We start from the raw sequence: 27,297 nt of genomic DNA, 5'->3' as shown, positions 1-27,297 counted from the left end.
AGTTTGACAACTTCTTCCATGAATCGTCACATGAATAAATATCATATGGCCCGATGGGAAGCTCACCGTGCTGCAATGCGGCCTAGCGGAGCGAACCATCCACCGCCTGCCCCTTCCAGTGCATCCGCGCGCTCGTCATCTTCTAGGACTGTGGGGACAGCTGTCACACCTGTTTTTCCACCCACAACTTCCACCACTGTAACCGCAACAGGCAGTTTGCTTGGTAGGTCGTCAGTTGGTTTGGAAGGGGAAACAAGTGAGTGTGTACAGCTCTCTCAGACATCGATAGCACCAACTTTGGATGAAGGCAACATCATGTCTCCGCCTGCACTTTCCTCACAAAGCTGCATTTTTCCAGGGACACCCGACTCAACACCGTCTACACACAGCAGCCAGATCTCTGTCCCTCAGATGTGGTCAAATAAAAGGCCACTTCCTGCGACCCATGACAAAGCGAAGAGGTTGACTCTATCCCTCTGTAAGCTGTTGACTACAGAAATGCTGCCTTTCCGCCTAGTGGACACACAGGATTTTAGAGACCTTATGTCTGTCGCTGTGCCCCAGTACCAGATGCCCAATCACCACTGCTTCTCCAAGAAAAGCATGCCCGCGCTACACCGGCATGTCGCACACAACATCACCACTTCCTTGAGAAAATCTGTGTGCGACAGGGTGCATTTCAACACAGATACTTGGACCAGTAAGCATGGACAGGGACGTTACATGTCGCTGACTGGCCACTGGGTAACTATGGTGATAGATGGTGAAGGGTCTGCTGCACAAGTCTTGCCGTCCCCACGACTTGTGTGTCAATCCTCTGTCTGTCCAAGTTCCGCCACTGCTTCTGCATCCTCCACCTCATCTGGGTCCTCCACCTCCGCCCCAAGCCTGCCTGGTCAGGCCACCAGCGTTCTCACTGCGCAGAAGGAATCACGCACCCCTCATTACTATGCTGGTAGCAGAGCGCAACGGCATCAGGCGGTCTTTAGCTTGACATGTCTTTGAAATAGGAGTCACACAGCGACTGAGTTGTGGGCAGCTCTGGAGACTGATTTTGATAAATGGTTGTCTCCACTCAACCTGCAGCCTGGTAAGGCCGTGTGCGACAATGCTGCAAACCTGGGTGCGGCCCTTCGCCTGGGCAAGGTGACACACGTGCCTTGTATGGCTCACGTGTTTAACCTTGTTGTCCAGCAATTTTTAACACACTATCCCGGCCTAGATGGCCTTCTGACCAGGGCACGGAAACTGTCTGCAGTGCTCACTTCCGCCGTTCAACCGCCGCACCTGAGCGACTTGCATCGCTACAGAAGTCTTTCGGCCTGCCGGTTCATCGCCTGAAATGCGATGTGGCGACACGCTGGAATTCAACTCTCCACATGTTACAGCGACTGTGGCAGCACCGGCGAGCCCTGGTGCAATACGTCATGATGTATAGCCTGGGCCAACGAGATGCAGAAGTGGGGCAGATCACCCTGATGGAGTGATCTCAGATCAAGGACCTATGCACCCTTCTGCACAGTTTCGACATGGCGACGAATATGTTTAGCGCTGACAATGCCATTATCAGCATGACGATTACAGTCATTTACATGCTGGAGCACACGCTAAACACTATTCGTAGTCAGGGGGTGGGACAACAGGAAGGGGAGGAACTACAGGAGGATTCATATGCGCAAGACACAACAACATCACCAAGGTCCAGACGTTCATCATCACCAACGCGGCAGGCATGGGACCATGGGGGACAGGGATCAACAAGGGCGCATGGTAGCAGGTGAGATGTTGAGGAAGGTGCAGGAGGACATGAAGATATGGAGGACGAACTGTCCATGGACATGGAAGACTCAGCAGATGAGGGGGACCTTGGTCAAATTTCAGTTGAAAGAGGTTGGGGGGAGATGACAGAGGAAGAAAGAACGGTTAGCACCTCTATGCCACAAACACAGCGTGGACTTGGTGCGCATGGCTGCGCAAGACACATGAGTGCCTTCTTGTTGCACTACCTCCAACATGACCCTCGTATTGTCAAAATTAGAAGTGATGATGACTACTGGCTTGCCACACTATTAGATCCCCGGGACAAGTCCAAATTTTGTGACATAATTCCACCCATAGAAAGGGACGCACGTATGCAGGAGTATCAGCAGAAGCTGTTACTCGATCTTAGCTCGGCTTTTCCACCAAACAACCGTGCAGGTGAAGGGAGTGATTCTCCCAGTTGTAACTTGACAAACATGGGACGGCCTCGTCATCTTCAACAGTCTACCCGTACCAGTAGGACCGTATCTGGTGCTGGTAACAGCAATTTTATGGAATCTTTTCATAATTTTTTTAGACCCTCCTTTGCAAGGCCACCAGAGACAACAAGTCTGACACATAGTCAACGGATGGAGAGGATGATACAGGAGTATCTCCAAATGAACATCGATGCAATGACTTTGCAAATGGAGCCTTGCTCCTTTTGTGCTTCAAATCTAGAAAAATGTCAAGAGCTCTCCAGTTACGCCTCGAAGATTTTGTCGTGTCCAGCTGCCAGCGTTGTCTCTGAACGTGTCTTCAGTGCTGCTGGGTGTGTGCTGACAGATAAGCGCACGCGTCTGTCCAGTGACAATGTGGACAGACTGACGTTCATCAAAATGAACAAGTCATGGATCCAGAAGGAATTTACTACCCCTGTGTCATCCTGGGGAGAGTAAATGCTTGTGGATTTGGAATGTGCTTGATGCAAATCAAAACATCCTGTTTGCAACTAGGGCTGCCACTGATAAGGTGTCTGTGTGGGGCCCAATTTTTGGAAAAAAAGGGAGACTCCGCTTGGAGTAACCCTTGCTTGCTGTGTTTTTTAAAAATGATACAAGATGAACAGATCTGAAGGCAAGATGAAGCCAACATCATGTCTCCGCCTGCACTTTTCTCACAAACCTGCATTTTTCCAGGGACACCCTACTCAACACCGTCTACAGACAGCAGCCAGATCTCTGTCCCTCAGATGTGGTCAAATAAAAGGCCACTTACTGCGACCCATGACAAAGCTAAGTGGTTGACTCTATCCCTCTGTAAGCTGTTGGCTACCGAAATGCTGCCTTTACGCGTAGTGGACACACAGGATTTTACAGACCTTATGTCTGTCGCTGTGCCCCAGTACCAGATGCCCAATCACCACTGCTTCTCCAAGAAAAGCATGCCCGCGCTACACCGGCATGTCGCACACAACATCACCACTTCCTTGAGAAAATCTGTGTGCGACAGGGTGCATTTCAACACAGATACTTGGACCAGTAAGCATAGACAGGGTCATTACATGTCACTGACTGGGCACTGGCAAACTATGGTGAGAGATGGAGAAGGGTCTGCTGTACAAGTCTTGCCGTCCCCACGAGTTGTTTCAATCCTTGTTCTGTATGTAGAAGTTAATACACTGCTTCTGCCTCTTCAACCTCGTGTGGGTCCTCTACCTTTGCGCAAACCCTGTGTGGTCAGGCCACCCTTCCTTGCAACTGCGCACAAGGACTACCACACACCTCCTTACTATGCTGGCAGCAGAGCTCAATGCCATCAGGCGGTCAAAGTTTTACTTTGAAATGTATGGGAAATGTGAGTCACACCGCTATTACAGAGAATAGTAGTCAGGCAGGGTCAAAACATTAATTGAGGAACAGGAACAGAATGGGACGGCCAGGACTTAATCAGAAAACAAGCAGAGGTGAAATGCGTATCGGCCAACAAGGTACATAAACAGCAAGCAGGAAAAGTAGTCAGGTAACAAGCACACAAAATCATAAAACTGAACTGGGGGTAAAATTAACCAGAGGTTCATAGCTATGTCTGGCAGTGGTCTGCAGACAGGATGGGCATAAAAAAGGGTGTGGTGTCTTCCCATTGGTTGTAGCTGAATGATGGTATTTCATCTGTGAGATACCCACCAGCTACATTCAGCCAGAGATTCTGCATCTGTCAAGGTAATGCAGCCCAGTGGGTGAGCATAACCTGCGTCCACCTGCGCCGCTGGCATCGACTACTCTCCCATCATCAGCACTATTCATGAAAGGAACACGTTGTCACCTGGCGACCGGAGTACAAATTGACGGAGCGGACTCCGTTGGTGACTTAACAGCCGTGTGCGGCAATGATGCAAACCTGGCTGCGGGCCATCCTCAGGGCAATGTGACACACGTGCCTTTTATGGCTCCCGTGTTGATCCGAATTCTCCAGCAATTTTTAAAACACCATCACGGCCTACATGTCCTTGTGCAGCGGGCACGCTCGCTATGTGCTCACTTCCATCGTGCGCACACAGCAGCTCAACAACTTTCATCACTCCGGAAGTCTTAGGGTCTGGCAGTTAAACGCCGTAAATGCGATGTTCCGACACGCAGGAATTGGAATCTGCACATGTTGCAGCGTGTGTGGCAGCACCGCAGAGCCCTGCTGAAATACGGTAAGACATATAGCCTGGGATAAGTTGATCCAGAGGTGGTGCAGATCACGCTGCTGGAGTGGTGTCAGATCAAGGACCTATGCACCCTGCTACACAGTTTTGAAATGTCGACGAAGATGTTTAGCACTGGCAATGTCATTCTCAGCGTGACAATTCTGGTCATCTACATGATGGAGCACACTGTAATTATTATTCGGAGTCAGGTGTTGGGACAAGAGGAAGGGGAGGAAGTACAGGAGGAGTCATATGCGGAAGGGATAACAAGATCTACGAGGTCCAGATGGTCAGCGGCACCTATGCGGCAGTCATGGTGAGGGAGAGGGATTAACAAGGGCGCATAGTATCAGCAAAAAGTGTTGATGAAAGTGCAGGAGCCCATGAAGAAATGGAGGACGAACTGGCGATGGGCATGGAAGACTCAGCAGATGAGTGAGAGCTTGCTCACATTTCGGTTGTGCGAGGTTGTGGGTAGAGGGCAGAGGAAGGATGCACGATTCTCACCTCTCTGCCACCAACACACCAAGGACTTGGTCCTCCTGGATGCACAAGACACATGAGCGCCTTCTTGCTGCACTACCTACATGACCCTCGGATTGTATGAATTTGAAGTAATCCTGAATACTGGGTTGCCACACTGTTAGATCCCCGGTACAAGACAAAATTTGGCGAACTAATTCCTGCCATAGAAATAGACGCACGTATACAGGAGTATCTGCAGAATGTGGTACGCAATCTTAGATCTACTTTTCCACTAAACACCAGTGCTGCACAGAGTGAATCTCAACACTTTGTCATGGATAGGAGGAAATGGTCTTTTACTTGTCCACATCGGAGGGACCGAGGGATGGCTGCTGTGCTGAGATGGCGTTGAGTACGGTGTCCCTGCACAGTTGCACTTTTGGTCATATCCCAAAATGAGTTGAAAAAGGACAGATGCTGTTGGAAAGGGGAACAGGTGTGTTGGAAAGGGGAAAAAAATTTTGGTCCGTGGATTTGGTGGTTAAACAACTGTAACATTTGCTGAAGAAACAACATCTGTTACAGTGGGACTGGCAGATTTGGATAAAGTGGTATATAATCTGTGACCGCTATATAACAAAAATTAATAAGAAAAGAAAGAGAAAGGTATATATCACCTTCAGCAGTCAGTGTCCACCGTGCTCCCAGTTGGAAAAGGAGAGGTTGGCAACTTGAAGGTTTGGTGGAGGATACAGAGCTGTGTGGCTATGAAACTAATAGTAGCCTGAACCGAGTTAGACGCCATTCGGATCTGGAGACTGTGAGCCCTGTTAGCGTCACAGGGTCCACATGCCCACCCAGCCCAGGAACTCCCTGTTAACAACACAGGGGCCATTGAGTACGCTGACCGTGTGCGTAGGGGCCACACCTGTGGACAGCAGGCGCATCAGCAGCAGCAGGCCTGTTAATGCCACTGGGCTGCACAAGCAGGACTGTTAGGACAGGAGCTGGTCTTAACCGTTCTGCGTTACCAACTGTGGTGGTGGCCTGCATCCACCACCCTATCCCTGCCTACCTCTGGCCTAAAGCCGCAATGGGTTCAACACATGGAGGTGTGCTCTTTCGGAGCATAATAGAAGACTGCGCACCTCCTTGTTGGCTCCAGCCCCTTTTATAACCTGGGTCCGCCCCAAACCAGGGTGAACCACAATGCACCTCCTGGAGACAAAAGCAGAGTGACACGTCATGAGTGGCATAACTAGCGTCCTATTTGGAAACGCAACTTCAATGATGACCTCATGGCTGCCATGACCCAAACACCTCACCAGTCATCGTCTGACCATCAATAATGCGGTGACAAGTCATAGGTGTGGGCCTCTGCAAGCCATTTGGGAGGACACCTGATGCCCTGTGGTCTATATGGGACCCCCACATCAGGGCCAGGGCCAAAGAGTTCATTACCGGACCTAGTCTCTGATGCAGGAAGTGCCTGAGCATGCTCAGTAGCATGAAATACAGTCTCTGAAAAAAGACTATCAGCTTTAGCATGGTGTCTAGGCACAAAACAGGACTTAGACCCGGCACAGAATGCAAGCACCTGTGCAAAGAGGCTTTTCACACTTAGTGTGGGAGCATGCGCTGTATCCCGAAATGAAGACTTAGCGTCAGGAATGGCACAGTCAGGCTGAGCATACTCACTAGGCGAAACACTGTAATTATGCTGCAGCTGGGGTACATCGGCACACGCATGCGCACTAGCTGCCTCTCCACACTTAGACGTGGAGGGGAAATTTGTCTTGGAGATGCTGTCTATGAACAGAAGGAAAAGCTAAAGGAAGCCTGACTTTCTATCCCTCCGAATTATGAAATGCAGCAATGAATTCCATGAGTTTGCTATAACATTAGCGTAGCTAAATGTGCATGAGGGTGTGATGTAGAGGTGCTAGAAATAGCTTGTCACCAGTGGGGCACTAATGGAATACAACAGCCAGTTCTATGATGCCACAAAATGGCAGTATTTTGTGCTATCATTATAGCTTATTAAAAACAGAGCACGAGGTTGTCATGCAGAGGTGCTGCACATAGATTTGCAGTAGTGTGAATAGACAAAAGTACAATAGCCACGTTTAGGATACAACTAGGTACACTGAGTGTTTGCTACTATAAATGGCTGAGTTTAAAAAAGTTTGAGTGTGCAATGCAGGCAGACGTGCTGCAAATAACGTTCCAATACTGTGAATTGACAAAAGTACAATAGCCACGTTTAGGATACAACTAGGTACACTGAGTGTTTGCTACTATAAATGGCTGAGTTTAAAAAAGTTTGAGTGTGCAATGCAGGCAGACGTGCTGCAAATAACGTTCCAATACTGTGAATTGACAAAAGTACAATAGCCACGTTTAGGATACAACTAGGTACACTGAGTGTTTGCTACTATAAATGGCTGAGTTTAAAAAAGTTTGAGTGTGCAATGCAGGCAGACGTGCTGCAAATAACGTTCCAATACTGTGAATTGACAAAAGTACAATAGCCACGTTTAGGATACAACTAGGTACAGTGAGTGTTTGCTAGTATAATGGCTGAGTTTAAAAAAGTTTGAGTGTGCAATGCAGGCAGACGTGCTGCAAATATCGTTCCAATACTGTGAATAGACAAAAGTACAATAGCCACGTTTAGGATACAACTAGGTACACTGAGTGTTTGCTACTATAAATGGCTGAGTTTAAAAAAGTTTGAGTGTGCAATGCAGGCAGACGTGCTGCAAATAACGTTCCAATACTGTGAATTGACAAAAGTACAATAGCCACGTTTAGGATACAACTAGGTACACTGAGTGTTTGCTAGTATAATGGCTTAGTTAAAATGAGTTTGAGTGTGCAATGCAGGCAGACGCGCTATGCAAATGTCTTTGCACTAGTGGGACTATAGCTAAGTCCAATAGCCACGTATAGGATGCCACTAGGTACACTGAGTGTTTGCTAGTATAATGGCTTGGTTTTAATGAGTTGGAGTGTGCAATGCAGGCAGACGCGCTATGCAAATGTCTTTGCACTAGTGGGACTATAGCAAAGTCCAATAGCCACGTATAGGATGCCACTAGGTACACTGAGTGTTTGCTAGTATAATGGCTTAGTTAAAATGAGTTTGAGTGTGCAATGCAGGCAGACGCGCTATGCAAATGTCTTTGCACTAGTGGGACTATAGCAAAGTCCAATAGCCACGTATAGGATGCCACTAGGTACACTGAGTGTTTGCTAGTCTAATGGCTTGGTTAGAATGAGTTGTAGTGTGCAATGCAGGCAGATGTGCTCTGCTAATGTCTTTGCACTAGTGGGACTATAGCAAAGTCCAATAGCCACGTATAGGATGCCACTAGGTACACTGAGTGTTTGCTAGTATAATGGCTTAGTTAAAATGAGTTTGAGTGTGCAATGCCGGCAGACGCGCTATGCAAATGTCTTTGCACTAGTGGGACTATAGCAAAGTCCAATAGCCACGTATAGGATGCCACTAGGTACACTGAGTGTTTGCTAGTATAATGGCTTGGTTTTAATGAGTTGGAGTGTGCAATGCAGGCAGACGCGCTCTGCAAATGTCTTTGCACTAGTGGGACTATAGCAAAGTCCAATAGCCACGTATAGGATGCCACTAGGTACACTGAGTGTTTGCTAGTATAATGGCTTGTTTAGAATGAGTTGTAGTGTGCAACGCAGGCAGACGCGCTCTGCAAATGTCTTTGCACTAGTGGGACTATAGCAAAGTCCAATAGCCACGTATAGGATGCCACTAGGTACACTGAGTGTTTGCTAGTATAATGGCTTGTTTAGAATGAGTTGTAGTGTGCAACGCAGGCAGACGCGCTCTGCAAATGTCTTTGCACTAGTGGGACTATAGCAAAGTCCAATAGCCACGTATAGGATGCCACTAGGTACACTGAGTGTTTGCTAGTATAATGGCTTAGTTATCAGTTGGAGTGTGCAGAGGACAAGAGGGTACAGTGGCAGGATTGTGGTGCTCTGGGTAGAGGAATGGAAGCCTGCCTTTCTATTCCCTCCTAATGGTGAAATGCAGGTAGGAAATCCCTGACCTGGGCTACACAGACGCTGTTGCTGTTTGCAGGACCTGTCACCTATGGCTCTCTGACCCTGCCGGTTGGAGCCCTTAAAAGGACTGCTATAAAGTGCTCTCCCTAAGCTGTCTAACGCTGTGTATGCAGCGCATACAGCTGTATCGGCTATAGGACTCAGGAAGACGGAGCTGCGACAGTGATGTCTGACACCAAAGACGCAGAAGGCAGATAATGGCGTCCGTGAAGAAAATGTCCGGTTTTATAATGCAGGGACATGTGACATGCAGATCCTATCACACATGCCGTTGCTTCTCTGGCTCAAAGTCCACTTAGCTGTGTGTGTGTCTGGGATTGGCTGACATGCTGGCCCGCCCCACAAGACGCGCGCACTTAGGGAAGGAAGACAAGAAAAAAAAAAAAAAAAATGGCGATCGCCATTATAGAAACAGCAGTGATCTGAAGGCGCTGTTCACGCACACTATACACTGAAATGTGATAATAGTTTGATTCACAGAGTGACTTACACTATTACAGCAGAAACCAAGCTATGATTTAGCTGTTTTTTGGCTGCTAGAACCGTTCTCGAACGTTTCTAGAACTACCGAGCTTTTGCAAAAAGCTCGAGTTCTAGTTCGATCTAGAACATGCCCCAAAATCACTCGAGCCGCGAACTGGAGAACCACGAACCACGAACCGCGCTCAACTCTAGTCAGGAGCAGAACTAAGGGCAATATGGATGTGTCAGGAGCAGAACTAAGGGCAATACGGATGTGTCAGGAGCAGAACTAAGGGCAATACGGATGTGTCAGGAGCGGAACTAAGGGCAATACGGATGTGTCAGGAGCGGAACGAAGGGCAATATGGATGTGTCAGGAGCGGAACGAAGGGCAATATGGATGTGTCAGGAGCGGAACTAAGGGCAATATGGATGTGTCAGGAGCAGAACGAAGGTCAATACGGATGTGTCAGGAGCTGAACTAAGGGCAATACGGATGTGTCAGGAGCAGAACTAAGGGCAATACGGATGTGTCAGGAGCAGAACTAAGGGCAATATGGATGTGTCAGGAGCAGAACTAAGGGCAATACGGATGTGTCAGGAGCGGAACTAAGGTCAATACGGATGTGTCAGGAACGGAACTAAGGGCAATACGGATGTGTCAGGAGCGGAACTAAGGGCAATATGGATGTGTCAGGAGCAGAACTAAGGGCAATATGGATGTGTCAGGAGCAGAACTAAGGGCAATACGGATGTGTCAGGAGCGGAACTAAGGGCAATATGGATGTGTCAGGAGCAGAACTAAGGGCAATATGGATGTGTCAGGAGCAGAACTAAGGGCAATATGGATGTGTCAGGAGCGGAACTAAGGGCAATATGGATGTGTCAGGAGCAGAACTAAGGGCAATATGGATGTGTCAGGAGCAGAACTAAGGGCAATATACTGATCGAATTCTTAGATCTCCACTGATCTGCTCAAATCTGCAGTATGAGCTCCTGCATCACCTCTGCTGGAGAAATGAAGCGTTACATGGTGCCATAGTAAATGGATGGTTCTTCTGTGTAATGTCTGGCCACGCTGGGTCCCTGCTAGTGAGGCGATTGGTATGGCTACTTTTGCTGTGGGCGATTGATGAAAGTTACCATGTTGACCCATCGGTCGTTACAGGAGCTATAAACACAAACCATACAGGAGCTTTTTCATATGATGTTTGCTAAGTTGCCTCGGTGTTTGCTTACCTTGGAGGAATTAAAAGTAATATTGGTGTGAAGGCGAATCTTCTCTACAGATTCATTAACTATGAAACCTGCCCAAAGTGAGGATTAAAGGGAGCCTGTCACCGGGTTTTTCCCATATATAAACGTCTGCCACCACCAGTGAGCCCCTATATACGACATTCTAGAATGCTCTATATAAGTCCCCAAACCGCTCTCTACAACATAAAAGATATTTTCTACTCGCCTACATGCCCGCGCATGTGTACTTCTCTCTGCCATTCTGTGCAGAGCAAAGTACTGTAACGTGAAGGTGTGGGGAAAGGTCAAAGACCGCCTGCGCATGCGCACTATGATACTGTGATCTACCCTCAGAAAGGCAGAGAGAAGTGCACGGTCGCAGGAGCACAATGGAGGACACTGTGTGGATGACACAGGACGCTTCACCCACAAGAAGTTGGGAAGGAAGACTGCGATCGCAAGAAGATAGGATGCACCAAATGAAGGTCAGCGACACTCATCGGACCTGACCACCGTAGGTGAGTATGATAAAAGATGTTTTATGTTCTACAGAGCGGCTTGGGGATTTATATACAATATTCTAGAATGCTGTATATAAGAGCTCACTGGTGGTGGCCGCACTTTATAAGAGACAAATCTGGTGAGCAGGTTCCCTTTAAGTGCTGTATACGATCTACTGCATATATGATACACCTGAATAAGTTACACCAGACCTTTTTAAGTACATAAAGTACATTTTTTGGGTTAATTGGTGTTGGCTTTTTTTTATCTTTACACCCATATATCATTACATCGGACCTTTTATTTTTTTTATTTTGACAGCTACATAAGTATTTGGAATTAAATAGTTTTTTGGGGCAAAACAATCTAAACACAGCGCAGCGCAGCCCTGAAGTATGATGCAGAGTTTAACGTTGCCAAGGATTAGTACAGAATAAGTAATGGAATGTATGTACACAGTGACTGCACCAGCAGAATAGTGAGTGCAGCTCTGGAGCATAATACAGGAGGTAACTCAGGATCATTAATGTAATGTATGTACACAATGACTGCACCAGCAGAATAGTGAGTGCAGCTCTGGAATATAATAGTGAATCAGTAAAGTAATGTATGTACACAGTGACTGCACCAGCAGAATTTTGAGTGCAGCTCTGGAGTATAATACAAGAGGTAACTCAGGATCCATACAGGATAACTAATGTAATGTATGTACACAGTGACTGCTCCAGCAGAATAGTGAGTGCAGCTCTGGAATATAATAGTGAATCAGTAAAGTAATGTATGTACACAGTGACTGCACCAGCAGAATAGTAAGTGCAGCTCTGGAGTATAATACAGGATGTAACTCAGGATCAGTAATATAATGTATGTTCACAGTGACTGCAGCATCAGAATAGTGAGCGCAGCTCTGGAGTATAATACAGGAGGTAACTTAGGATCAGTACAGGATAAGTAATGTAATGTATGTACACGGTGACTGTACCAGCAGAATAGTGAGTGCAGCTCTGGAGGATAATACAGGATGGAACTCTGGATCAGTACAGGATTAGTAATGAATTACTTAATAGTGCTACATCTAGAGCAATAACCTGCAGGGGTGACTTTTTGGTAATGGACTGTTCAGTTTCCTATCGAGCCCCTCAGAAACATTTCGGATGGTGTAACGCTTGACCTAATAAAAGCTAAACAGCTAAAACTATATTAATTTGACACGCTGTCTCTTGCTACGTGTTAAATATTTGCAAGGCAAGACCGAGAAGCTGTCAGTCGTTACGAGCTTACTCATGCTGCTCGCTGAACATTTTCATACCCTGTACTGGATATTATCTAGGAAAATTAGTTCTCCATGCAGATCAGTGAGACTCGTAACTGAGACGTTCTTTACGTTTTTCTGTCTTCAAAGTGCCTCCAATAATAGTGTCAGATGGAGGCTTGTTGATCCCGTGACGGTCCTGACATACCCACAACTTCAAACCAACCAGGCCTAAATCTAAAAACACAAATGTCTTCTTCAGACAGTGTGAAGGGCAGGAGCTGATATTGGAAGGAGGCCATGTGCTGTGCAGCTAGAAGGTGGTTGAGTGGTCTCTGGTCTGATATCGATGACATTCTCCAACTTTCTTCTCACCAATAACAGAGTGATAACTCTCTATCAATGGGTTTCCCAAAGACCGCTAGGTGACCCACTGTGACAGGTCCCCAGAGCCCACATCCTCCTCCACAATGGACAAGCCTGCTCAGTTACTGGTATTCCTCTAGTAAGCAACCTTACTCTGCCCTGTAGTTCAGGGACCACCAATGGACAAGTCAAAGACAAGTTTGCTTGAAACCACAGGTATACACTGACAAGCTTTGAGCTTTTGCCTTTCAGGCTCCATATCTCACCATCCTCTACAGCTTTGAACGTGAGGCAACCTTCATTTTATAGACCATCATCTTAGCTATCTCGTACATAAATGTGACTTGCAGCTATTTAGCATATAATTAGTTACGCAGATTCTTGTCAGGTCACTGCATTGTTACTGTTTTGCTTCTGGTGGTGCGTGAAAATGTTTTTATCGCTTTATCTGCATGGTCACATAAGATGATGTGGCCCTTCATATCTGCAATGCATATTGCCCAGAAAATGTGAGTTTCTTCTTTTGGAATTTTCCCAATTAGTTTTCAGATCAGAATGAAAATCCGGGGAAGGCGTTGGGTAGGTTGGAAACTTTCAATGAAAGCTTTTAGCAGTGGTCAGGAGGCCAGTTCGTGATCCAAAACACCGCTCATCTTAAAGGTGCTTTCTACCTACTTCTTCCTGATCTGGACGCAGTTATACCATGATTCCAACCCACAGAGTTCATGCCACAGATGTCTTCTTGACCGTCATAACCTCCCTCAATATCGGGCTAATATGAGGACAGATGGCATCAAGTTACAAGTTCTAAATCACATGTATGAATCCCAGAGTAGTGGGGGTATTACAAAGCCGTCTCCAAGTACATTCCAAGTCTTAATTTCACCTACACAGATTTCTTTCATTTGTCTTTAATCACACAAGCCTTAAGCTTCTGATCTGAGATGTAATTTATCCTGTATGTGACCATACCCTGAAGGCAACCCGGCTTACATACCTTATAGAATCATTTGGTGCCCAGACTGGTACTATGTTATCCTGTGCAAGCATCTGGCAGTTATCTGAGTCACTGGTAGTTTTCGGTACTGTATTTTACATGGGAGATCCAAATATGTCACAAAGACACCACAAATCTCTACAAAATCAAGGCTTGGGTAAACCGAAGCGAAGATGGGCAAATGCCAAGGACCACTAAGCTCATGGTTTGTCATAGCCATTTGCGGGGACTATCCAGAAACCTGTGGTTATGCCATAAATGCCTGTTATGAGACAATCCCATTAAAGCATGATGGCTGTAGGTCTGAGACCCCCTACCCTACAATTCTGTGCAGCTGATGTCCCAAGAAAATGGTCTGTTCACACAGCATTGCGATGTGCGGGAGTGATTATTTTTCCATCTATAGGTCCTGCTCATTGGAGATAACGTTGGTCAAGTTGAAAGAGAAATAGTAACGGAGGAATGCTTTCGGAGAACTCAACCAAAAGATAAAATAGAAGGCCACTAATAAGAAGGCTACCAAGACCACTAGTAAGACAAAAATATATCTTCTAATTGGGTTCAGACAAAATGCAAAGATATATTATTCTCGAGAACCAACTGTTATATGGTTTTCCAGAAGTCAAAAACTCTACGAACTAAAAAAAACCCCAAAAAACATAGGGGGCTCGCTCACATGGTCGAGAGAATCAGATCGATTATGGTAATGACATCTGCCCTGAGTTTGTGCCGAGTATCATTTATACTGTGATCTGACTATCTCAAATGCGAGTATCGGATCACAGTTGCAGGAAAAAACGGAGAACTTAAAATCTCCATGTTCTCCATTGTTAGTGCCAGCAAAAATCGGACTGGATGACATCCGAGTGCAGTCCAATGTTTTGCACACACTCATAGAGGTGAATGGGTGCCGTCCGATATATGCTGCTAATCTTAGCATGCAGTAAATTGGCATGAGAAAAAAAATCAATTGTCGGCAACATCCATAGTATAACACTGGGTCGAGTGCTATCCAACAAAATATCAGAGACCACTTGGCTGAATTATACACTCATGTAAACAATCAGTGGAAGAAAGGGGTAAAATTCCGCTCTACTGTTGAAGAATCCAAGATCAGGGTGATGAGAAGAAGTGATCTTTATCCACTCGTTTCAGAGCCAGAGGCTCCTTCTTCAGGACAAATCACATTCATGTGATGTGTCCTGGAGAAGGAGCTTCTGGCTCTGAAACGCGTTGACAAAGATCACTTCTTATCTTCACCCTGGTCTTCGATCCTTCAACAGCAGCGCAGAATTTTGCTCCTTTCTTCGCCGATTTCACGGGGGTCCGCTGCAGGAGTTGTGACTTTTACAAGCCTCTCCTGGTTTATATTCTCACATCCTTACGTGGGTGAGACCCTATTTGTGCTAATTGTCTCTTCAGCATCCACAATTTTATACGCTCATGTGAGAGAGCCCTACGTCATCATACGCCAGAGGTGCACAGGTTTCTGTGACCGTTTTAATGGACCCTGGTCACTGGCAGCACAGACACATACCATTTCAGATCCCACCTTACATGCCTGAGTGTTATTTAGGAATCACTGAGGTCCGTCGTGGAAGCAGTTCATTGGCTAGCTTCTTAAGTATATACATATTTAATGTGGTCCATTAAAATTTGGATATCCTCAGAGATTAGCTTTGCCGTACAGACACGACAAGGAGAATTATGACTGATTCCGCAATGACAGCCAAATGTGTCTTCCAGGTTTCTAATTCCCTCGCGCCACGTAGAAGCTGTTGAGCTGGATCATTTTTTCATACATGTGATAATTACAGATCAGTGCGTTCAGCTAGAAAACATTCAGATGTAAAGCATGTGGATTGCCACTAGGTATCGGATACTCCGCTCGACTCATTGGGTTTCCTACAGATGAGCCTTAGCTACCTTGTAATCGGAGCTCAGAACATGGTAGTTTCCTGATTAGAGCTACATTCATACATTAAACATGGACATTACAAGCAGTTCCTGCGACTCTTTTCTAGAACTGCTGACTCATATAATCGGGGTCAATTTAGTAAAATAACAAGTAATTAATAATGCAATACAAGGAACAAACACATTAAGTAATGTTAACTTCTAGTAACATGGAAGAAAACAAAGAGATCCAAAAATATATAGGAGGAAAATGGATATAAAAAAGGGACAAATGCACATAAAAAAGACAAAAAAACACATAAAAAGGATACATTTTACAAAATTTTTTTTTAAAAAGACCAAAAATACAAAAAAATGCAAAGAAAAGGTCCAAAAATACATAAAGGAAAATGAAAAAGACCATAAACAAAAAAAATAATCAGGAAAAAAAAAGAGATCAAAGATACTTTAAAAAATTTGGTGTGCCCTCTAAATAACTGAGCACTCAGCCATTAAAAGGGTTGTCCATTATTAGGACAACCCCTTCCGATTCCCCTAGTCAAAATAAAAGACCCTCCACTCTCCTCCCATTCTGGCGCTGTTCAAGCTCTGTCAGTAACCACGATTCAGGGCTCATGGGAAATTGAGACAGGCAGCCCCGCGTCCAATCACTGCCGGCTTCTCTCTCCACGTCCTCTTATCAAATGATGAAGTGATGCTGTGGCTACCACTCACTTGCTATTGATGTGAGAATGGTCAAATTGTGCCCAATTAGCCGTTTTCCCTCCCTAGTGTCATGTGACTCATTAGTGTTACAAGGTCTCAGGTGTGAATGGAGATCAGGTGTGTTATATTTGGCGTTATCGCTCACATACTCTCTCATACTGGTCACCGTAAGCTCAACCTGGCTTTTCATGGAAAAGAATTCTCTGAGGAGCTGAAAAAATAATTGTTGCTCTAAATGAAGATGGCCAAGGCTATAAGAAGATTGCCACCACCCTCCTGAACCTGAGCTGCAGCACGGTGGCCAAGACCATACAGCAGTGTAACAAGACAGGATCCACTCAGAACAGACCTCGCCATGGTCAACCAAGAACCAAAGTGCACATGCTCAGCATCATATCCAGAGTTCATCTTTTCAGAATAGATGTATGAGTGCTACCAGCATTGCTGCAGAGGTTACAGGGGTGGGGGGTCGCCTGTCAGTGCTCAGACCATACACCGCACACTGCCGAGGTTACACGGGTGGAGATCCGCCTGTCTGCTCAGATTATAAGTCACACACTGCCCAGGTTACAAGGGTGGGGTGTCCGCATGTCAGTGCTCAGACCATACGCCGCACACTGCAGAGGTTACAGGGGTGGGGGGGTCTGCCTGTCAGTGCTCAGATTATACCCTGCACACTGCAGAGGTTAAAGGAGTGGGGGTCCGCATGTCAGTGCTCAGACCATACCTCGCACAAAGCATCACATTGGTCTCTATGGCTGTCATCCCAGAAGGAAGCCTCTTCTAAATATGATGCACAAGAAAGCTTGCAAATAGTTTACTGAAGACAAGCAGACTATAAACCATGGATTACTGGAACCATATCCTGTGGTCTGGTGAGACCACGATAACTTATTTGGTTCAGGTGGTGTTGTGTGTGGTGTCAACTATGTGAGGAGGAAAAAGACAAATGCGTCCTGCCTACAGTCAGGCATGGTGGTGGAGGGTCACAGTTTGGGGCTACATGAGTGCTTCCAGCTGTGGAGGGCTACAGTTCATTGAGGGAACCATGAAAGCCAACATACTGAAGCAGAGTATCATCCCCTCCCTTCATATTCCAACATAACAACCCAATCACCTCTAAGACCACCACTGCCTTGCTAAAGAAACTGAGGGCAAAGGTGCTGGACCGGCCAAGCGTCTCCAGACCTAATCCCTATGGAGCATCTGTGAGGCCTCCTCAATCAGAATGTGGAGGAGCGCAAGGTCTGTAACATCCACCAGCTCTGGGATGTCATCATGGAGGATCCAGTGGCTCCTGTGAAGCTCTAGTGACCTCCAGGCCCAAGAGAGTTAAGGCTAATCTGGAAAATAATGGTGGCCACACAAAATACTCACACTCTGGGTACTATTTGGCCATTTTCCCTTAGTGGTGTACGCACTTTTGTTGCCAGCTGGGTGATAAGTTATTTATAGGGCACCAAATTGACACTGTTCTACAAGCTGCGCACTGACACTGTACATTGTATCACAGGGTCACATCTTCACTGTTGTCCCATGAAAATATATAATAAAATAATTACAGAAATTAGGTATACACACTTTTGTGATATACTGTGTGTGTGTGTATGTATGTATGTATGTGTGTGTATGTATGTATGTATGTGTATGTGTATGTATATGTATATATATATATATATATATATATATATAATATGATATGTTCTGTTAGAAATCAAAATTTATGGGATTTTTACGAAGTTTTGGCAGATTTATTCTTTTACAATTCAACATAAATGGAGCTAATTAGGCCAAATTTATAAAATGACAAAATATTATACAATTCCATTGACTTTCCAGGAACCTTGCGCTACATTAGCGTGATCGTATTTTATAGTCTGTGTTTGGGTTGCAGTGCCCCGGTCTGACCATGGCGTCTCCTAAACTAATATGACTATCAAACTTTTAGTTCATGCACCCACCATTTCACTGTTTTGTTAACTGAACCAGTTTGTTACCACTTCTGCATTGTGACCTCATCATACTGGAAAAAGCATCATCAGCACATTGTTCTACATGGTGGGAGATGTTGCTCTTGGAGGATAGGATCCCGTTCTTTATTCCTGGCTGTGTGCTTTGACAAAACTGGGAGTTATTTCCCTCCATGGATGAGAAGCCCCACATACTCTGAGTTAGCCCTCTATATAGATGAGAAGCCCCCCCATATTGTCAGTGAGACCCCCTCCATGGATGAGAAGCCCTCACGTTTTGTTAGTGAGCCTACTCCATGTATGGAAAACCCTCCCATATTGTAAGTGAGCCCCTTCCATGATGATAAGCCCACTCCATGAATGAGAAGCCCCACATATTGTGAGTGATCCCCTCCATGGATGAAACCCCCCTCCCATAGTGTAAGTGACACCCTCCATGGATGAGAAGTCCTCCCATATTGTAAGTGAGCTCCTTCTATGATGAGAAACCCACTCCATGAATGAGAAGCTCCACATATTGTGAGTGATCCCCTCCATGGATGAAACCCCCCTCCCATAGTGTAAGTGACCCCCTCCATGGATGAGAAGTCCTCCCATATTGTAAGTGAGCTCCTTCTATGATGAGAAACCCACTCCATGAATGAGAAGCTCCACATATTGTGAGTGATCCCCTCCATGGATGAAACCCCCCTCCCATAGTGTAAGTGACCCCCTCCATGGATGAGAAGTCCTCCCATATTGTAAGTGAGCTCCTTCTATGAGGAGAAACCTACTCCATGAATGAGAAGCCACCACATATTGTGAGTGATACCCTCCAAGAATGACCTTCTCCCCCCCACATATTGTAAGTGAACCCCCTCCATGGATGAGAAGCCCCCACCCAAGTCATCTCAGAAACCTTTATTGCTGGCACACGCAGGTCTCATGGTAGCACTCCACTTTTCTTCTCTGGACAATCATTCTTCCAAATGTGGGAAGGGGTTTTCATCAGAGGAAATAACTGCAGGACATACAAGGATGGACTGGAGACTACTGAGGTTGTTACCTTTTTCTGATGACGTTTCTTTTAACTGTTTGGGACATCTGGAAGAATAATAGTCTGGAGAAGAAAAGATGAGTCCTGTGTCTCCTAACACTAAAGCATCCAAAGACCATTCATACATGGGGGCTTCTCATCCATAGAGGGGGGGTGCACTCACAATTTTGCTTTAGAATACTAGTATGACTGTAGAATGGGGTCTAAACCTCTTCCAAGAGCGACTGGTCCCGTCATCCAGGAGCATTGTGCTGATGATGCCTTTTCCAGCATGATGGAGACCATATCACAAGGCAAAAGTGATAAGTAGCTCAGTGAACAAGACAGTGTTCCCCAGTGGTCCCCACATAGCTTTCTCATGAGCCAGATCAGACACCCCCATACTTTGCACTGACGAGGGGCAAGCACCCCGAAACACCGTGTCTGCAAATTGGGATTCTGATCTGGCTTATATATCCTGAGTCATATTGCAAAGGATTGTTGAAAATCCACTTGTGACTTTTAGGATCGCTACTTCCAATAGGTGGCGCTGCGCTAGAGTTTGTCTCCTTTACTGGAGAGACAATTTGAACAAGACATTGACATTTTGGGTCCATGTCCAGGAAACTCCCCAGCTCTCAAACCCATTGAGAACCTGTGGTCAATCATCACAAAGCGGAAGACAAAGAAAAACCCAGAAATTGTGATAACCTCCAAACACTGATGAGACAACAATGGATAATCAGTCCGGATTTGGCCCAGAAACTGATATTCAGCCGTTAGGACAAAGGGCAGAAGTCTTAAGGGTCAAAACAGTAAATACTGAGTCTTCAAATAAATGTGTGAAATTCTGACCATAGAAACATCCGAACAAAATATTGAAAAACACTGAAGCAGCAAAGTTTCTGAAAATCAAAACTTCTGTTAGTCTGAAAACCTTTTGTCCACGGCTGTATACGTGGCCCAAAATATTTTGCGGGGATTTTTTTTAATGTGACTGTTTTTTTTTTTTTGTTTTAATTTGTCTTTTTTTTACTTTTTAGACACAATTATTAAAGCTGTGTGCAATATTTAAGGCATTTTTATTTTGAACGCTTCATATGACGGGGGCTCCGACATTCTCCCTGATTTAGCCATATTTTTAATTTGTGACTTTTTTTTTTTTTTTTTTTTAAATGTGAAAAAGTTGCAAATACATTCTAGTAAAGAGGTGTAACATTTTAAGACAGAAGTGGAATATCTTAAGATGCGCTAAATTTAACATTATGTGACACCGATAGATCTGGTGCAAAAAAACACGAATGCAAAACTGGCTTATAAATAACGATGATCATGATAAATTCCCTCCATTAATTTTATTTTTTGGAAACCAAAGAAAACGAGCTGCAAGAAACCTACAGCAAAATTCATTATTTTTGGTATGGACTTTGAGGCTCTTGATTTTTAATGCAGATTTAATGCAGATATTTTGTTCGGAATTTGAAAAAAATCCAATAAAATAGAATTGAATCACAATTAATTTCCCCTAAATCACCCCTATTAGCTCCTTTTCACAATTGGGTATAATTAGTCCTCTAATAAAGTGTTTTATATATATATATATATATATATATATATATATATATATATATATACACACAATATTTTGATCTCAATACCTTTTTATTTTTAAAAAAAAAGTTAAAATTTGTCTATAAAACATTTCCTCCTAATAGAATTTTATAAGCTGAGTAAGTACCACAAAGAATTAATAAATAATATTTCATAATAATAATGATTTAATCCTCATTCTGAAATCCAAAATATCGGGAAACTGCCAAAATTTGAGATGAACTGCACAAAAGGTCAATGGAACCACAAATAATTACATCTAAAGGACAATGTAATATTAGTACCTGCTAAGAAAAATCAGAACCACGTGGATAATTTTTGAACCCCTGGATAAAAACATATTGTTGTACGTATACCCTCTTTCACTTGTAAAGCGCCATGGAATAAATGGCGCTATAATAATAAATAATAATAAAAAAGTAGCCCCATTAATCAGAAATAGTTACATTATATTCAATTAATGACTCCTGTAAGTAAATAGTCAATATTTACAAGATTACATATTTACAAGATTTCTCCCGTGCATCCCCCATACTCTGGAACGCTCTACCTCAACACATCAGACTCTCCACTACCGTGGAAAGCTTCAAGAGGAACCTCAAGACCCACCTCTTCCAACAAGCCTACAACCTACAATAGCCCTCAGACCAGTAGACTACTGCGTAACCAGCTCTGTCCTCACCTATTGTACCATCACCCATTCCCTGTAGACTGTGAGCCCTCGTGGGCAGGGTCCTCTCTCCTCCTGTAGACTGTGAGCCCTCGCGGGCAGGGTCCTCTCTCCTCCTGTAGACTGTGAGCCCTCGCGGGCAGGGTCCTCTCTCCTCCTGTAGACTGTGAGCCCTTGGGGCAGGGTCCTCTCTCCTCCTGTAGACTGTGAGCCCTCGCGGGCAGGGTCCTCTCTCCTCCTGTAGACTGTGAGCCCTCGCGGGCAGGGTCCTCTCTCCTCCTATACCAGTCTGTTTTGTACTGTTAATAATTGTTGTACGTATACCCTCTTTCACTTGTAAAGCGCCATGGAATAAATGGCGCTATAATAATTAATAATAATAATAATAATATGACACAAACTTCATCAAGTCCTGTCCATCCTAACCACTGACCTGCACTTGACCACACGTCCATGGTAGGAGGTTCCTCATGGTCAACCGGCTCCTTCTCATCCATCCTGAGACTTCAGCGGATCGAGTCACAGCTGGAGACCAGAGAGTTTCCTTTTTTAGGGCTTTTATAAAAAGTAAACAAATGTCACACTTTCACGTGTCTTCATCCCAAGTCGTGTTCCCACCCTCTTGTGCACCTCTACAAATCAGAAAGAGGACAGTGAGGAGCAGGAGATCAGAAAGTGCCTAGGCGAGCAGTGTCCTTAGTCAGATAGTGACTCATGTAACAGAGGGATAGTGGGGCTGTCACAGGGCAGTGCTCAGCCAGTGACACAGCAGAGTCCCACACTGGGCACCTTGGTCTGTGACTAACCTCCCAAATCCTTAGGCACCAGCTGAGTCCTTCCCACTTCCCCTGGTGTTTTTTCATTCACCCTCTGGATATTTTGCAGGTCTTCTTTCCTCCAGGTCTATTACATCCAGTTGCTCTGCGGTTTGGCCCCCATCCCCTTGCTTGCCAGTCCTCTGCCTCCCTTGCCTTCACATTCTCTATGCACTTTTCTAAGTACTCAGCAGAATCTTTATGGCCGGGAGGGGGAGAGGGCGACGCTATGTGTCAGTGGCAATGAGATACACAGCCTTTACTGCCACTACTCTGCTAAATATTTAGACAGGACCCCGGCAAGAGGATCTTTTCTAAACATTTGTCTCTTGGATGGCTTTCTACGAGCGCCTCTAAGGTCCTCTGTAGGAACATCTTTACTAAGAGAGGGTCACATATATTATTTTGATATGAATGTTTTGAGTTAGTTATGTTTTGGGGTTTTTTTTAGCATTTTAACAATATTGGTGTTTCCAGAGAAATCTAAGAATTTACTGATACATTGTAATAAGAGGTTACGCTCAGGTGAGATTGACCTCAGACACAATGTATCAAGATATCTGCTCTGCTCCGAGAGATATTACATCTAGAGATGAGAGAACCCTTGAGCAGGCTTTCCGAGTTAGGCAAGCCAGAAAAGTCCTCTGCTTGAATATCCCTAGGATCCAGATGAAATTGGGTAGATGTGGACTTTTCTGTGCACTATTACTACCTTATATTTGAGAACAAACAAGCAGCCTTAAAAGTAGCCAGGGCCCTGGACAGTTTAGAAGGCGAGGGCCCCCATCCATCAAGTGATGTCATACGATCCCCTTTGATAGATCATGTGTTAGATCACGTGATTAACCCACAAATGCACTTCTGCAGACACAAACTTAGAAAAACAGGGGCACGCACTATACAATTTTTTATTTAGAGCATGAGCCCCCACATAGCCCTTTATATACAATATGAGCCCCCACATAACCTCCTATATTCAACATGATTCCTCACACATGCTCCTATATACAATATGAGCCCCACATAGATCCTATATACAGTTTGAGCTCCCACATAGCCTCTTATATACAGCATAAGCCCTCATATATTCCTCTATATACAATATGAGCCCCACATAGCTCCTATATACAGCTTGAGCTCCCACATAGCCTCTTACATACAGCAGCAGCCCCAACATAGCCCTCTATATACAGCAGGGGTGTCACGAGTGACTGACAGTTCTGTGGTGTCTGGCTATAGAAGGTCACATTGGCTGCGCAAATTGGTCCCAGACCTTCTATTCTTTCTCCTTGGTTTTCATCCCTTTCCCTTTAGGACCCTGCAAAGTTCCTCAGCCTTTCAACTGCTTTTCATCAGCACTTCCCATGGTGTCTTTTATATAACTTCACTTCCTATTACTCAGTGTTGGTGATGGCTCTTATGCCCTTAACCAAATCTTCAGTGCAAGCAGTCAGCTTGTATACATCTGGAGAATCGTTGTTATTATAGTTCCTCTCCCTGAGTCTTCTTGGAGATCAGTTTTTTTATTTACTTTCCCCCTATTTGTTATCTCTGTGTCTTCTTTAGAGCTTAGCGGGGTTGACCAAGTGCTCATCCCATCCTCTCCCTACTTAGGGCCTATTTCAAGGTCAGCCAGGATCAGATATCTGGCTCAGCAGAACCTACATCTAGGGTGGTGAGGGAAGCCAGGGCCAGCGGTAGGCTTGGTCAGGGGTCACATTTCTCCCTTCCCTATACACAGGGTTTGCCTTCCCTCTCACCGTTGGCTTGGTACTTCCCTGTAGCTAGCATGGCAAGGAGCCCCCATGCGGAGAGAAGCAGCTGCCACTCAGGAGGACCCAGCTTGTTGCATTTAGTTGAAAACTATGTAATACCTCATCTTCCCCTGTGGTGGTGCTGCAGGGAAACGGAACTCTTGTTGATAAGAATCCAACTCCGATCACAACTGGACAACCTGCGATGTCGGAAGATTGTAAGGGGCTCTAACAAAATGGAATGCAAATGATACGAAGGGGGCTTGTACAATGACGTGGGTCATGAGGATATGTTGGATCAGCTACGTGGCTAAGTGGTTCTCCTGGAGTTCTTATCATATATCATGTGGTTTAATTTACTGACAACGTGCTGGTGGCGGCTCTGTGGCCCGCATGTTTGTGTATTAGCTTATACAGCTCTACATGGATTAATAATACATGAGGATCTATATACAAATTACTGGTAATGCTGCATGTATAAGAGCATAGCCCGCTCCCGACCCTGATATTGGTGCTAGATCCATTGGTATCACTATTAGTGATGACTCTCAGATACCTGGGAAACCAAAACCCGGATCCAGCCCTGAATGGATCCTGGATATCTGCCAGTTCCCATTATAGGGGGTCCCTCTTATTTTGCTTTCAATCTGTTATTGCAAGCGGTCAGACACTCTGGTACACAGGGTGGAGGCACGTCTGACTGCAACCAATCAGACACCGGGACTGCCGGTGGGCGGGAGAAGTCGTGCATATGCATGAAGGATAATGAACAGCCCTGGAAGTAGGATGAGCGGCCCCGGATGCTGTGTTACAGCTGCGCGGGACCTAGGTAAGTATATCACTCCTGCTTTTCCATAAAGGGGGCTTTACACGCAACGACATTGCTAACGAAATGTCGTTGGGGTCACGGAATTTGACGTCGTTGCGTGTGAAACGTACGAGCAACTGCTAACTATCAAAATTACTCACCTAATCGTTGATCGTTGACACGTCGTTCATTTCCCAAATGTCGTTGCTGTTGCAGGACGCAGGTTGTTGGTCGTTCCTGAGGCAGCACACATCGCTACGTGTGACACCCCAGGAATGACGAACAACACCGTACCTGCGTCCTCTGGCAATGAGGTGGGCGTGTCTTTCCTGCAGCTGCTCTCCGCCCCTCCGCTTCTATTGGACGGCTGCTGTGTAACGTCGCTGTGACACCGCACGAACTGCCCCCTTAGAAAAGAGGCTGTTCGCCGGCCACAGCGACGTCGCTTGGAAGGTAAGTACGTGTGACTGGTATTATCGATATTGTGCGCCACGGGCAGCGATTTGAAAAGACGGGGGCGGGTGCTTTCATGAGCGACATCGCTAGCGATGTCGCTGCGTGTAAAGCGCCTTTTTATTTTCCTTATTTTTTCTTTATCTTTTTTAATTACCCGAATTGTCAGATCCAGATCGGCACCCAGAGTTCCCTGAGAATTTCAGGCCTGGGGCCGCACTTCGGTACTTTTGCGCCTGCGCGGGTTACAGTCCAGGTCCGCTCATTACTAATCATTATATATCTATTAGACATAAGGATATACGTTTGAGGTGAATTGAATTTGCCTCAAATTTTACAAAAAATTAAGATTCTATTGGATACGAATTCTTTGCAATTTGCTGGGTTCAGTTTTGCTAAATTGTAGGGGGCCAGGAGAAGGGTTAACCCCCCCTAATGCTCATCTCACTGCTCACCTGCAGACTGCGGTCTCGTCCTCCACATTGTCCGGTCCATTCTTTCCTCATTGCGTGACATTGTCTTCTTCACTTCGCGATGGGGTTCTGGAAGCAAGTAGGCATCTGATGTCCTGGCACACCGTGACCTCGGGTGACCCTAGATGCCGGTTTGGGACTGGAAACTCTGGTGCGGAGTGAAGAAGGCCGAAGAGGATGTTGTCAGATGGCAAAAGGCGGAAAGAAGCCGGACAGCGAGCTATGGTGGGACGGGGAGCAGCAAGGGAAGTATTAGTTGGTTTTTTCTTTTACATCCTATGTTTATAAGACTATGGGGCCCTTACAGACCCCAGAGCTTAATAAAAAAAAAAACCAAAACATGGCAATAACGCAACTCTAATACAAATTAAATTTCTTGCCAAATTCAAGCCATCTTGTTTCGTTCCGATTTGGAGTTGCTCGCCAAATCCATCCATCCATCCATCTCCAGCCTAATAATGCAGTTTCTGTGGTGGCGGACGTGTCCTCTAACGCTGGATTTTTCTGGCTTTTTTCTCCTGCGGCGTCTGCTTGTGATTTTAGGCAGACGGCAGAATATTGTCTATTGTTCAGGGCAGGTGGATATAGGAAGGAATAAAAGCTGCGAGCACAAAGCGTGACCACAACATCTCAGCCTGGAATATCTGTACGTCATGACATGAGCAAATACACGGACGTCTCAGATGTCCTTCTATACGTGCGATTGTTCTGTTTACAGTAGAGAAGTCTAGAGGTGGGGGGGGATTTTATTTTTGAAGCCTTGTTGCTTCTCATGCGTCAATCAGACAGAATACCTGGCCCTGTTGTCTGCAGAGAAGGCCGTCTGTCTCGCTTATAAACGCAGAGCACAAGGCGCCGGTGTGTATACCATTAAATTCTAGCCCTGATTCTGCCATGTCCATAGGGTAAGCACAATAAATCCCGCCGCGCTGCTTCCAAAACTGCTTCCCCAAAAAAATGACCTTGTGCGAGCGCGCTGGGATTGTGAGGGACAGGAGCAGCTGACGGGGCCGGGCTCGGCACAGAGCTAAGACTTAAAGGTCACTATGAGATGTTTCTCATACTATCTACTGGACATAAAGGACTTCTCTCCACCACCACCTACACCGTATGGCCCAAAGTATGTGCCCCCTCCACATCCACCTCCAGCGGCTTCTCTGTCCTCATCTACATCCATAGACATTTTAATACGGAGTCGTGTACACATATAACGGCTCCCACTCTTTTCTACAAGATTATGGAGGGGTCTGTAGGAACGTTAAGGCTGTGTGCACACTGTGCTTATCTC

The 27,297-nt window shown here is 45.5% G+C and overlaps 1 protein-coding gene across 3 annotated transcripts in view; it reads right to left on the bottom strand.

The window, feature by feature from the left end:
* Positions 1 to 26,897, bottom strand: part of ANO1 (anoctamin 1) — a 197,200-nt gene extending 170,303 nt beyond the window's left edge. The window contains exon 1 of one of the 3 annotated variants that reach the window (XM_075326423.1): positions 25,992 to 26,897. In XM_075326423.1, coding sequence (XP_075182538.1) covers positions 25,992 to 26,052 — 61 coding nt within the window. In that variant the 5' untranslated portion in view covers positions 26,053 to 26,897. Of the gene's footprint in view, positions 1 to 22,139; positions 22,555 to 25,991 lie in introns of those variants that run through there. The other 2 variants (XM_075326421.1, XM_075326424.1) reach the window with 2 other exon arrangements.
* Between the last annotated feature and the right edge of the window lie 400 nt (positions 26,898 to 27,297).

The sequence above is a fragment of the Anomaloglossus baeobatrachus genome, chromosome 10, assembly GCF_048569485.1.
Source record: "Anomaloglossus baeobatrachus isolate aAnoBae1 chromosome 10, aAnoBae1.hap1, whole genome shotgun sequence".
In the NCBI taxonomy this organism is placed as follows: domain Eukaryota; kingdom Metazoa; phylum Chordata; class Amphibia; order Anura; family Aromobatidae; genus Anomaloglossus; species Anomaloglossus baeobatrachus.
This window is presented reverse-complemented; position numbering and strand designations above follow the sequence as displayed.